Source organism: Sinocyclocheilus anshuiensis, unplaced genomic scaffold (genome assembly GCF_001515605.1).
Source record: "Sinocyclocheilus anshuiensis isolate Anshui unplaced genomic scaffold, SAMN03320099.WGS_v1.1 scaffold1382, whole genome shotgun sequence".
NCBI classification, from domain to species: domain Eukaryota; kingdom Metazoa; phylum Chordata; class Actinopteri; order Cypriniformes; family Cyprinidae; genus Sinocyclocheilus; species Sinocyclocheilus anshuiensis.
This window is the reverse complement of record NW_015554207.1, coordinates 326049-340303: the sequence shown is the minus strand read 5'-3', so window position 1 is coordinate 340303 and position 14255 is coordinate 326049. Positions and strand designations below refer to the sequence as shown.

At 37.6% G+C, this 14255-nt stretch overlaps 1 protein-coding gene across 1 annotated transcript in view; it reads left to right on the top strand.

Annotated features, from left to right (window-relative positions):
- Positions 1-14255, top strand: part of plch1 (phospholipase C, eta 1) — a 78496-nt gene that overhangs the window by 5595 nt on the left and 58646 nt on the right. The window contains exons 2-3 of the mRNA XM_016463921.1: positions 8868-9014; positions 13467-13710. Coding sequence (XP_016319407.1) covers positions 8868-9014; positions 13467-13710 — 391 coding nt within the window. The remainder of the gene's footprint in view (positions 1-8867; positions 9015-13466; positions 13711-14255) is intronic.

Here is a 14255-nt window from a genome sequence, read left to right as displayed (position 1 = left end):
TGAACATCTGCTGTTTACTTCTCTCAATGTGCACACCTTACCCATACACATTACTACTGTTTTGATATGGCTAAAAAACCTATGTCACCGTATTATGCCACTGTCTTCACAATGTCTAGAGTCATAAAATGGTTATTTTTAAGTTCACGGCTATTTTTAAGCAGGTTACACTAATCACTTTTCTTAATGGTGAATATAAACCAGCCTGCAATGACAACGAGAATTACAAGGAAATAAATACATATTTGGGTGGTGTAATATTATAATAAAATGTTTTAAGATAACCCATGTTTTTTAAATTACTAAAATACCCTAAATAGACTATAATAAGCCATAATAATTCACCACACTGCATGTATGCACTAGGATGTATGATACAACGACAAATTCAATCGCAGTGTCAGTTTCACCTAATCAATTATTTATTTGTTTAGTTATATCATTTATAATTTGAATAAGAGAACAACACCATTAAACTTTGGGTAATCAAAAAATGGGTTTATTCATTACATCATATAGATCTGATTTTTTTTCTTCTTCAGGAAACGGCCAGACTAGAATAGCAACACAGTAGCGAACAATAAACGATATGGCAAGACAAAAAATAAATAATCAAACCAAAGTTTGACCAATTAGAGTAACGTGAAGTTTGACTGGTAACTCTGTAGAATAATGGTCCGTTGTTAACAAGTAACTATGCAGGAAGTAATAGGCAGTACTACATTAACACTTAAGTTAATACCATTAACTAATAGAGGAGCAAGATTAACTAAGCAGTAAGTAACAAGCTCATGATTTAATTAGTTCACAATTATGAGCACTGTTTTGAAATTTGAAAACATTTGAAAAACAGCCACGGGTAAAATTTACCCCATGGCAGTTCTAGTGTTAATAGTGCATCATGCACTTTGTTTAGGTATAATGTGGGTTTACTATTCAGGAATGTTGTTGTTGTATGTATGGCCACAGGGAATTATGCCATATCAAACGCACAACGATGAAGGTGAAGTTCCAACAAACTTTAATAATCCACAAGGCAGAATCCACAATTATTTTGCAATTATTTTTAAGACCCGACACTGAACTCAAACTGAATACCAGGTACACACACACACACACACACACACAAACACACACACTCATGTTTGTTTTTGGGAATTGTGGGGACATTCCATAGGCGTAATGGTTTTTACACTGTACAAACTGTATGTGCTATTGCCGTACACCAACCCTACACCTAACACTACCCCTTACAGGTAACTTTGTGCATTTTTACTTTCTCCAAATAACTCACTCTTTATGATTTATAAGTGTTTTGAAAAGTGGGGACATGGGGTAATGTCCTCATAAGTCACCTTCTCCTTGTAATACCTATTTGTCATACCCATGTCATTATACAAATTTGTGTCCACAAAAACGCGCGCACACACACACTCACACCTGAACATAATGATGTAATCAAATAAATAACCATAACAACTAAAGGAGCGGGAAACAGTGCAAAACATAAACAGAGTCCATGAGGGTGTGACACAGTCCTGTCTGACTCCTATTATTTAGACCCATAATTATTTTTAAGAACTGTAAATGTACATCCAGAGCCAGTGCTGCAGGACAGAGAAGTTTGCTGAACCTGTGCGCAGGTGTTTGACTGCATAATGCATGTCTCATCCTCTGTTTTGTGTTCCTGCTCTGATGGATCTGAACACGCAGTGCTTTGTGATTTAGGCATCACAGAGCCTGAGCCTCTACGACCCAATTATTCACTGTTTGATATCTCCCTGTACTTCTCACCAGGCTGCTTTGATCTGCTCTCTCGTCTTCAATCGATATCTATAAGGACACACACTCTCTCTTTCTTATTTACACTTTCTTTGTCTTCCCCCTCCTGTCATCTTTATCTTTCCAGGGTCAAAAGCAGGTAAAAGCAGTGACGCTACAGTCCTATAAATTACATTTTGCTCTGCTTTTCTTTTTTTTTTTTTCTCAGCTGGCCTCTGAATTGAGCTTCTGTTTTCCTCTCTGGCTACTCTGTGATGCTCTGCTAAGCTACAGTCCTGTCTAAATCCATCTGTCCCACAGAACAAATATAGGACTATAAGTATGTTCTCTGCCAATAGCTTTGATTAAACAATCAGGTGGACTGCATCGAGAAATGGGGCATGAATAATTGAGCTAGAGATAAATCTGTTCTTACTTTTTACGCTTTTAAAGTCAACAAAAAGAGGAGTTTGCAACCCATTGGTGGGGTTGCTGGCTGCGACTCGGGCTCGTTGGCTGCACGTGTTCATGTTTGATGTAGTTTGTTTAGCTTTTTTATTGGTGTGATAGTGAGGCTAATTGGTAGGGTCTTCTTTTATAAATGCATTTTTTTAATTTTTTCCTCTTAAATGTTGTCGTGTTGTATTGTATTGTGTTGTGTTATGTTGTTTATTATTGTAGCTTTGGGTCCAAGACAATTTTCCTGAAAGGACAATAAAGTAACTCAGTCACTCACTCATTCTACAGAATGAATCAGACCTGAATATACGTTTGCAGTTTTGTCCCTGACACTTTTGAAACTTTAACAAACTTGGTGTTGTTAGCCAAAAAAGTCATTTCAGGAGTGGAGAAAATAATTCACTTTTTTGAAAGACTGCTGGTTATGTGCACTGATGAATTGCACACAATAAGACCAACAACATACATTAAGAAAGTAAATAGGGTTAATTTTGATTCCATGTTCTAAAATAAAAAAGATAGATATAATAAAGATAAAAATAACTATGTAACGCTATATTTTAAGGATCAGTTCTCACTATTAACTAGTTGCGTATTAGCATGCATATTACTAGCATATTTGCTGTTTATTAGTACTTATTAGGCACATATTAACGCATTATTCTGAATGACCATATTCTGCATCCCTTAATACTACCCCATACCTAAACTTAACAACTATCTATTAACTATTAATAAGAAGCAAATTAGGAGGAGTTTGTTCAGGGAAAACTCTTAGTTAATAGTGAATATGTGTCACTTAATCTAAAGTGTTACCATTAACTCACTTCATTGTGATGTGACGTGCATGAATTTATTTAAAATAAAAAAATTCAGTATAATAAAATGTAGCCTATATATATACAGTGTACAGTGGAATTGTCTTTTTAACTCATTATTATCATGTCATGAAGTGGCAGGGGAGGTTGGTGTCCTGGAAGTGAGGGGCTCTTGTCAATCCTTTTCTCAAGTATTCGCACCTCTGTCTGCAGCCTATGTTTCCTTCCCTCGAGATCTGTGCCGAGTCCCCACTGTGCAGAGTGCAGTAATCAGCCGTGAAGATTTACTCAACATGAGACTAATTTGTTTCAAATGAGCTGGAGAGACTCATGGTAATAACAATGATAGGAGTCTAAAGAGGAGGACAAGAGACTTAGACAGAGAGAAGCAAAACAAGAGGAATGAGCGAGGGAGAGAGACCCTCATTAACTGTTTATTAGTCCTGACCACTCATTAAAATGGATCTCTTAATTTAGAGATCTAATTGATGACCCTTAGATGTAGCGAAAAGAGCAGGAACATGTGCTTGTCTATGACCTTTAACCCTCTTGGGCATTCCTTCACACCCTCCAGTTTTGCTGTTTGCAATTCCTAAGTTGCATGTTATGGCATACTAAGTCAAGTGGAGAGCATGTGCCCTCTTGTGTACACAAGTGGTGAGTGTCCTTGTGGAAGTTGATGTACCCTTGGTCGTGTTGTTTCTATGTTTTTAAAATTCTAATCACAATTGTTCGGTCCAGGGAATCCCATGAGTCTGTAACAAGAGCACACAGTCCTCCAGGTCCTTCAAAGCAAGTCTATATGGCAACCTGTAAGAAGGACACAAAGTTTTTATTTTGCACTTGAGTTGGTCTTTATCTGTGAGAAAAAAAATATGTGAGTGTGGGTTGCAGAAATCCACCAACTATTTATCCAAATTTATAGTTTTGCTTGCTTGGGGAACAGCAGCCTAGAAATGTTCTAATCCATATATCAACATTTTACAAAAACGCTCACCAGGAGTTAAAGACTAAACTAAAAAGCAAAGAAAGATAAATACATTGTTTATATGTTGCAAAAAACATTTGCTACAAGGCACAAAAACCTTGTTGTTTTAAAGGCAATCTCAAGCTGGTGAGCTGCTTTGCTGTCTGCCTTCTAAAGGGTAAATTCACACTGCAAAAAAAGACACTGTCTAACGGCAATAGACATGTTTGTTGGGTTATGTTGGACCAGTGTTAACCCTGTCGGCGTTAGTCTGCATTTTTTTCATCGACTGAACATGTTCAGTTAGCCTTTGCCGGGTCGTGGAATGTCTGAGAAGCAACGTAGCCTAATCTAGTGATTGACGGCATTGGCTGGCATCTGTTGATGCAGTGTGAATTAGCCTGAAGACAGCATCCTAACCGGGATTGAACTGAAGTGATTGAAGAGTGGCTGATTTGAAATGCTCTGTTTAGGCGACAACTCTGCGAATTTTGATGCAGTGTATATTTTAGTATCATTGAGATACTATTATAGTTTATAGATACTATTAAAGGTAGTCGTGGCCCATAATAGTATATTTTGATGCAGTGTTATTTTAATATCACTGAGATACTATTATAGTTTATAGATACCATTATAGGCAGTCATGGCCTATTGGCTAGAGTCAGACTTGTAACCCAAAGGTCGCGGGTTCGAGTCTCGGTACCAGCAGGGATTGTAGGTGGGGGGAGTGAATGGCCAGCCCTCTCTTCCACCCTCAATACCACGACTGAGGTGAGACCCTTGAGCAAAGCACCGAACCGCAGCAAAAATTGGCTGCCACTGCTCCGGGTGTGTGTTCATCAGAGGTGTAAAGAGTACCTAAAAACCATACTTGAGTAAAAGTACAGATACCTTACAGTGAAAATTACTCCACTACACATTACAAGTTGTCACGGGTGCACTGCTGAGCGGACTGAGGAGCAAGGAACGGAGAGAGACGAGGAGTACATTAATCCAAATGGGTTTAATAAACACAAGGGAACACTCATGCTATACATGACATGAACATGACCTCAACAATACCGGACCCTGGAGCACACACAGGGAACCCTATTTATACACACAGGAGGAGGGGATGACGAGACACACCTGGGAGCAATGAAACATCAAGGGAAACACCTGGGACAAATGAACTTAATCAGGACAGGAACAGGAAACTAACCAAATATGGGCATAGGAAGGCACATGGGGAGCAAGACACACACAAAACACGGAACAAAGTCTGACACGAGTCACCAATTCCAAAACAACTTGAGTAAAAGTCTTTGAGTATCTGATTTTAACAGTACTTAAGTATTTTACTTATACTAAATATAGACTCAAAGATGCACTAGTCAAAGAGACATGCCAGTGGAAAAACTGTAACGTTGTGGAGAAGCTGCGCAAAACAGGCAGAGGCAAGGATCTATGTGCTGGTATTTCATGGAAAAACTAGAACAAACAAGAAGGCAAAAAACAAAGGGAACAAATAACAGAATGACTGGCAAACAGACAACCATTACATTCCACAACTCACAAGGAACTAAAGAAAAGCTAGGGCTATATATACACACAGGGGGCTAACAAGTTTAACAAGATAATACACACCTGGGGAGACTAATCAAGGGGAACCAATGAACAAACGGACTACAAACTGACTACAAACACCACGGGAGACAGGAAGTGACATAAAAGTCCAGGGCAAGGCACAGAGAGCATGAAACAAAAACAAGAAAGAGTTGATTTGTGAGGAGAGCAATCATGTTTATATTCTAAAAACAAAATAAAACACCTCAAAATTTCAAAACAAAACAAACAAACAAAAACAAAAAACAAATATCTTTCAAAAAGGTCTCTTCACTATAATGGATAAATAAAAATAATGTTAAGTAAAATTAAAAAGCTGAAGCCTTCTTGCAGTGGATGTGCTGGATTGGGCCTCATTGCCGGCTGCAGTCATGTCCTCATCTCATACTGTATATAAAACACCTCTGATTCACAAATACTTGCTAAGGAACTCGCATTCACATAAAGTAGCCTTGTTGACAAGTTTGGGTGAGTAAGGGCAAAACACAGTACTTTCAGTGACCTGTAATAGGCAGTATCACATCTTTTGTAGCAGAAATAAACTGCTGCAGAAAAAGCTAGGTCCATGCAAAATGTAATGTGTAACTGCAACACTCATTTCAAATGTAGTGGAGTAAAGAGTACAGATACTCATTCAAAAATGTAGTGAAGTAAAGAGTAAAAGTTGCTAATATCTTTGATACTCAGTACAACTACAAAGTACCCGAAAAGATACTCAAGTACAGCAACTAATTACATTTACTCGAATACTTTACACCTCTGGTGTTCATGGAGTGAACAAAATAGAAAAATTTTTGGAAAAAAAAGAAATAAAAAAAAGAAAGTCATGTAAGTTTGGAACAACACGAGTGTGAATAAATTATTTTTAGGTGAACTATTCCTTTAACATCCTGTCTAGGTAGGCAGCTCACTAGAGCTAGTGTCTCCATCCCCTTAGAGATTATGGACCATTTTACTAAACTGCAAAATAGCGTTAGAGCGTTAGAACAATTCCAAAAAAGCGCTAATGGGAGTGGAAATTTCTGCGGGTGATTTGCTGACAATGTGCAAATTAAAGAACACAGATGCAGCCAGATCATTTCCATAATGACCAACACGATCTACCAAGAGCAGAGCAAATTAGCGTCTGCTTTAAGACATGCTTTTTTGGAGCATTAAATAATGGCGCAAATACCAGTAATTTGATGAGCGCAGACGTTAGTAAATTGCATTGTGTGGTTCATTTTAATACTCTCTTCCCATATATTTTGCATATGAAAGGGAAAAAAAATGCATATTCAATAAGGTCAGGTGCAAAAATAACTGTCCACCCCCTCAGCGTCTTTAGTAAATCCTGACAGTCCTATTTTAACGCCAAAGGATGGTTTGCGCTGGTGCAAGCTGTTAGGAAATCTGGCCCTATGTTGTAGCTTGTTGCTGCTCATGTCTGTATTGCAACGTGTGCTGCAAACTTATGTTGAAACCCAGCTGAAGACATACAGAGTGACCCCGAGGGAGAGCGAGAACCTGTGAGAGGGTTTATTTAAGAACAAACAGTGTGTTGCGTGTGAAAGGTGGAGCCACTGCTTTCATGAGAATGAAAATCAATAGTTTTCTTCCACAGTAACGCTCACTGACAGTGACTTTATGAACACTGTAAGTTTATAAGGAGAGAAAAGTATTGGGGAAGTTTTCTGTGTGTGCAGACACTTCCTGGACTGAAAATAAAGTGTTATTTTATTATCTGTGAATATATATTCTGCTTTTACAGGATGCTGTTTGACACTTTTTCTCAAGAAGGTCCTCTGTTTTTACTTTTCCAGTTCTAAAACTCTGGAACAACAGAGGACTTAGTGGTGGGAAAATAAGATCCAAATATCTGGCAAAAGAGTGGATTAAAAGTATCTACATTAAAAAGAAGAAAAACCCTTTGGAAGCCAGACTAGGCCAGGCACCAGACCAGAGAGCATGTTATTCTGTCACTGTATCTTAACCTCCTGGGGTCGACGGTGGCGCCGGCGCCACCACGTGCATGTTTTACTGATAAGAGCAAAAATAACTTAAAATGCTCGTTCATTTTTGTTTGTACACATAAGAGTAATACACCATTCGAATCTGTAAAGGGTCTACTTTTATTTGTGTACACTCACAATATCTGGGGTCCGAGGGTGTTTTGGGGCCTGGAAAAGTTTTGACATGCCCTGACATTTGTGCTTTTTTCAGTTGCTTACAAACATTTGAATGTCTAAAGTTTAATAACACTGTAATCAGCACAAACTGGGCTACAATAATATGTGAGCAGCATGTATGTACGTGATTGTGTTTTTGAGAAAACAACGTTTATGCGTGCTTAGTGAAAAACTACAATTTTAAAGTCACTGAAATAAGGCCATAAAACACATACAGAACATTTGATCACAAGACTTTTGAGAACTGGATCTTGAAGTCTAGAGTTTTTGCTTCAAAATTATGTGAAAATCATCTTACTCACTCATTCACAGAAAACAATATATTGATTTAAATTTTCTAAGACACTTTTTGTGTAGAAAAGGTATATGCGAGTAGGCGTGAATGATCATGCATAATGACGTGATTCACACCTGAGAAGACAAAGGCCTGCATAATGAGCTGCATAATGAGCTGATGGAGTAGATGAGCTGGGTGTCACGGTGCAAAGTGATTTTGAAGGAAAAGCAACCATGCCGCATACACACATGCACATGTTCTCCTCTTGAGCTTGTCTTTGCAGCTCTGTTTTGCAGTGAGACAGCCTCAGCCACGGCAGAAGTTTTATTTAGAGACCTTCAGATCTGTCAGCCGATTGGTCCCAGTGGCCCTTTAGGACAGGGAGTTGCCATCTCACTCAGTCAAGAAGATGAACTGGGTTGCAGGCAGCCTCTGCTGTGTTGCATCATTTTGGCTTTTGTTGGACTTCTAGCAGGCCTCTCCAAATTTTCAGCAGGGTTCCTGAACCTTCTTCAACTTATTTTTATTTTTTTTGCAAACCCTGACAGTTATCTAATTTTGTCATATCCCTCTACTCAGTGTGCTCCATAACTGCTCTACATGTGTCACAATTAAAATGACGCCCATCGTCACACTATCTAAAAATATCCATAGTGCTGTTATCGGCCAATTTATAGCCTCCATCCGTCAACTGTTACTTATTTGTAGTGACAGAATCCATTTTTATGCCATTTTACATTTTCACCTCGCTGTTTAAGTGTGCGTCAGCCCACTCAATGTTTATGCATCTGTTTATTTTGTACTCACAGTTGAGCGATGCATGAGTGTGATGCAGTCGGGGACTCAGATGGTGAAGCTGAAGAACGGTTCTAAAGGTCTGGTCCGGCTCTTCTATTTGGATGAACATCGTTCCTGTATCCGCTGGAGACCGTCTCGCAAGAGTGAGAAAGCCAAGAGTAAGTCAAACACACAGAGATGTATGTAAACATAACAATATACACAGCTGAAAGATTTTGTTTAATATATGTAAATGATGACGCAGTTTTGTTATTGTTAACTAAAACCTGAAATTACTAAAAAAAATGTTAAATGTTTAATTTTTGTTAATTGAAATTAAGCTGAAATAAAACAAAATATAAATATAAGAAATGTTGTCGTAACATCTAACTGAAATAGGTTACGTTGAAATGCTAACATTACTAAAACTAAGAGTGAAATAAAAAAAAGAACTAAATAGAAATTAAAAAAGCACTAAATGACTAAATCTTAAAATAAAATTAAAACTATAAATTATAAAATAACACTGGGATGTGCAGTCATCTGAAAATAAACCTTGACAGAGTGATCAGGAATTAGGGTTGGGTATCATTTTAATTTGATCAATTCCGATTCCGATTCCGATTCTGCTTATCGATTCCGATTCTTTTCGATTCCAATGTGATTAAATAATGATATCAAATATTTATCCTGTGTTTCTTTTTTGCAAACCATTTATTGGAGCTGAATACCATGAATAAAAATCAACAGGCTACATAAAAACGGGACTCTTTAAGAGCTGTTTGTGTGCAAAATAGAACTGCATGATTCTGGAGTTTTTTTTCTCCCCCCCAATGGAAGTTGTGGTTCTCTCATGATTCTGAAGAAAAGACATTAGACAACTAAACACTCAAGATGTACTTATTCCATTACTGGATGACTCAGCGTTCTTGAACGAATCTCTTGTATGATTCAAAGACAAATAGATTTTAACAGCCCCTTTTCGCCACCTACTGGTGTACCAATGTAATCATTACACCATGAAAATAAACCTTCATTTGAAGTGTCAACTTATTTTCAAAAGGTGATTCAATCTATTTTAATCGCTACCGTACACATCGTACACAGTTTATATCTGAACTATAAACTTTTATCCCAGTACTTCTGTGATTTGAATGTTTGTAACACAGAAATAATGATACTGTGTAGCTGAAAAGACTGTGAAGCTGTTTCATTCATGATAGATGACAGCTGCTCTCTTTAGGACATTGGCTGCGCGAACGCAGATTTAAATGTCGTTGGTGTTTGAATCGTGTTCGCAATATTTAACTATCTATTAAAAATCTTTTAAAGTGCTTTGTCATGTTGGTGGTGACACTTCTCTTGCAACATGTTTAGCTATCACAGATATTATACTTAGCTTTTTTGGCTTCTGATCGCAAATGTAGCCAAACTTTGGAACGCTTAGATTAGCGAGCAAGGTCCTGGCAGATCGCTAGGTCCGGTCTTCACAGATGAAGAACAAAAAAAGAGTATAGGAATCGATAGGCGGAATCGAAATTTTATCCGATTCCTGCCCTTAAGTATCCGATTCTGGAATCGGAATCGATTTTCGATTCCCAACCCTAATTTTATCTAATTTAACTTTCATTTAACTACTTACTAAATAAATAAATTAACATTGTGACGAGAGGGGCGGGGCCGAGAGCCGTGGGAACGGAGCGAGGCCGGTGGAGTAAATGCTAATGCATGACACCTGCGCCACTCACCGGTCTCGAGTCCCACAGAGGAGCTCCGGAAGTATAAAAGGAGGAGTGACGACAGTGTTGGAGGAGAGAGGACCAGGCCTGGACTTTATTTTATGTTTTGTGTGCGGCAGTCGTCCGCGAGGGGCTGCCGCTTTACTTTCGTTTTGTGTTTGTTTATTTTATTAAAGTTTGAAATGTTCGCCGGTTCCCGCCTCCTTCTTCCCGATCTACAAACGTTTGTTACAAACATATTTTGAAATACTGATTTCAGTTAAAATGATCTTATATGAGGATAAGTAAATGGAGTGAAATGAGAAAGAGGAAGCTAGCACAGTTATTTAAGAACAAAAGTCAATTAAACACTTTAAATAGCAATCATTAAAAAAATAGCAGATGCACCACAGAATAGCAGAAGTCTGAGTTTCTTTCTATATGTTTTATGAATTTATGGATATTACAGAAAATACTGTATGGAACAAGATGCACATAAAATGTCCAAATGTGCATAAAAACAAAATGCAATGCAAACACATTTACTAAATAAATTTCATAGTTGTGCATCAAAGTCATATGACTAGGCCTCAAAAAGTCAGAAGTTTTCCTTTCCTATTTTGCTCTAGTTTCCCCCCTGAGTTTTGTTCTCTAGAAAACATACAGTGGAAGCGCTCCTTCATTTGCAGTCTGTTTTTGCGATATTCCGATTTTTTTTTTCTTTACTTGTATTAAATTCCCTATTGATGGAAACAGCTAGTGACAAATCAGAGTCAGAAACAATCTGCTTTCAATGTGTTCCACATCTGTGGTTTACTGATCTCTTTCTCTGTCACTTTCTTGATGTCTTTTTCTTGTTCGCTCGCTCTCCCTTTCTCTCTCTTTCTCTGTTCCTCTCCCTCTTTATAATCTCTGTGTATTACTTGCTCCCTTCTGCTTCCCCATCAAAGCAGCCCATGTAGATTCTGATATGTTGAGTGTCAGAGCGCAGCTCTCCTCTCTTACATAATGGCTGTGTATGAATCACAGGCCAGGGGCTTCCAGAAACACACCACTCTCTCACCATCTGTGTCTGCGCTCTACTCTGCTTGTTTGGGTGAAGTGAATTCTGCATAAGCGCTCCTTTTTTCCCTGGAAGAACGTTCTGTTAGTGTGCTGGAAATAAATCCTGTTCACTCCTCTCCATATTCACTTTAGGCTTTTGTTAACAGAGCTGATCTGACCTAGCCCAGATGGGTGGATTATTACACACTATGGTTAAAAAAATGCTCAAGTGCTATTGTCCCCTCCATCTCACCCCCTTTCCTCCCCACTTTCTCTCTATTTTGCCACTGTCATGTTTGTGAACTGCTCTCATAAGATAAGCCTCTTTGTTAGTCTATTTGCATAATTAAAAAAAAAGACAGATTGTGCCCAGCTCATTGTCAGGTTAAGGGATCAGCACCAGAATCAATGGCTTTGATGTTACTTGGCTTTCCAGAACACACGCAGAGCTGTTTGATAAGATTATTATCATAACAGGAAGTGTTAAAGATCTGTGTTAAAGGAGTAGCTCATTCAGAAATAAAACAAATTCTGACATTTTATATTCTGCTCATGTCATTCCAAACCTGCATGCTGATATTATTTTTTTCAGTGAAACACAAAAATACATTTTTCTGTAGAGTCTTCATACTGAAATCTAAAAGGATATTAGAACCAAAAATGACAATTATGTTATCATTTACTCACCCTGATGTCGTTCAAAGACTGTATGACTTTCTTTTTTTTTTCTGTGGAACATAAAATAAGAAATTCTGAAAAATGTCTGTTGTTTTTATTATTATTATTTTTTCTACAATTGAATTCAATGGTCAGGAGAACTATTTGGTTCATCAGAAGAAAGTAAGTCACACTGTTTGGAACGATACAAGAATTTAGATTTTTGGGTGGACTATACTATTGAATTCATTATTCATGGTCAATCTTACTTACTTTACACAAGAATATATTTTTATTTTTAATTTTTTTATTTGCTTCATTAAAGGTGACATAATGGTTTATTATCAGCTCCTGTTCCTCACACAAAGCTTTTAAATAGATTCGGAAGACTTGGAATAAAGATACACAAGTGGTTTTATGACGCTTTTATGGTGCTTCCCTTTATTTTGCTGTGTCTACTTTCAGGAGCCTGACAGCTGTGGTCACTATGAACTGAAAAATTCTACTTTTGTGTTTCACAGAAATAATAACAGCATACTGTATGAGTTTGAAATGACATGTGGTTGTGTAAAAAAGACAGAATTTTCTTGTTGGTGTGAAATATCCCTTTGAAAGGGAACTGCTGAAAGACTCAGAGGCTGGTTTGGGTTTAGATGTTGATAAGACTGAAGTGGACAGAAAGCACTGAGTGCCTGCAGAGGCTGTCAAGAATTGTGCTTTCATGTAAAGCAACACAACAAACACTCGGCTGCCAACACCAAAGCCTGGATTCCCTTATGGGAAACCAAAGAAATTGTGACTAATAATGAGAGCAACAGAGAGCAGAAGGCACTGGGAGGAAATAGTGCTGAAATCTAATTACATATCGTTAAGGTCCAATGCTTTAAAAGTGAAAAGAGAGACAGACATAAGGAAGATGGGGAAGTAGGGGTGATAACTGTCAGATTTTGCCACTCCAAATAATTCTTTATTCAGTTACAGAATCGGATAATTATCATTAACACAACATTTCCACTTCAGTTTCTGTTCATTTAATTTTAAATTAAACTGTTCACCCAAGCAAATCTTTTATTGTAGTGGAGTAATATGGGTCAGATTGCTGCTGGCAAGGCTTTTGCTAATGAAAGTATCTCTGCGTGTTGGTCATCCATAGCTAATGGCTCATTGTTTCAGGGGTTCAAGATCATGTTCTCTTTTCTCTCTCCCTTCCAGTCACCATCGACTCACTCTACAAGGTCACAGAAGGTCGTCAGTCTGACATTTTCCATCGCCATGCGGAAGGGAACTTTGATCCGAGTTGTTGTTTCACTATTTACCACGGCAACCACATGGAATCTCTAGACTTGGTTACCTCAAATGCAGAGGAAGCGCGGACATGGGTGACCGGACTCCGATATCTGATGGCCGGTATCAGTGATGAGGATTCGTTAGCCAAGAGACAGCGCACACATGACCAATATCCTTTACTGCAAGATGGATGATGGACAGATGGATGCATTTATTACATTTACTCATCTCCATGTTGTTTTTCCTGGGGACCACGAAAGGAGTTGTTTTGAGAAATGTTCAGGCTGCTCTTTTCCATGCAACAAATGCATATTTTCAATTATATACACTACTGCTCAAAAGTTTCAGGCGAGTAAGAATTTAGAATTTTTTTTGAAGGAAGATTTTTTTGCTCACCAAGATTTATTCGATGCATTTATTCGATCAAGAATGCAGAAAAAACAGTAATATTATGAAATGTTATTACAATTTAAAATAACAATTTTAATTTTACAATTTTAAGTTTCATATATTTTAATATATTTTAAAATGTAATTTTTACCTGTGATGGCAGTGCAGAATTTTCAGTAGCCATTCTTACTGTCACATAATTCTTCAGAAATCATTCTAATATGCTGATCTGGTGCTCAAGAACCATTTATTATCAGTGTTAATAACAGTTGTGCAGTTGTGATATATATATATATATATATATATATTTTTTTTTTTTTTTTA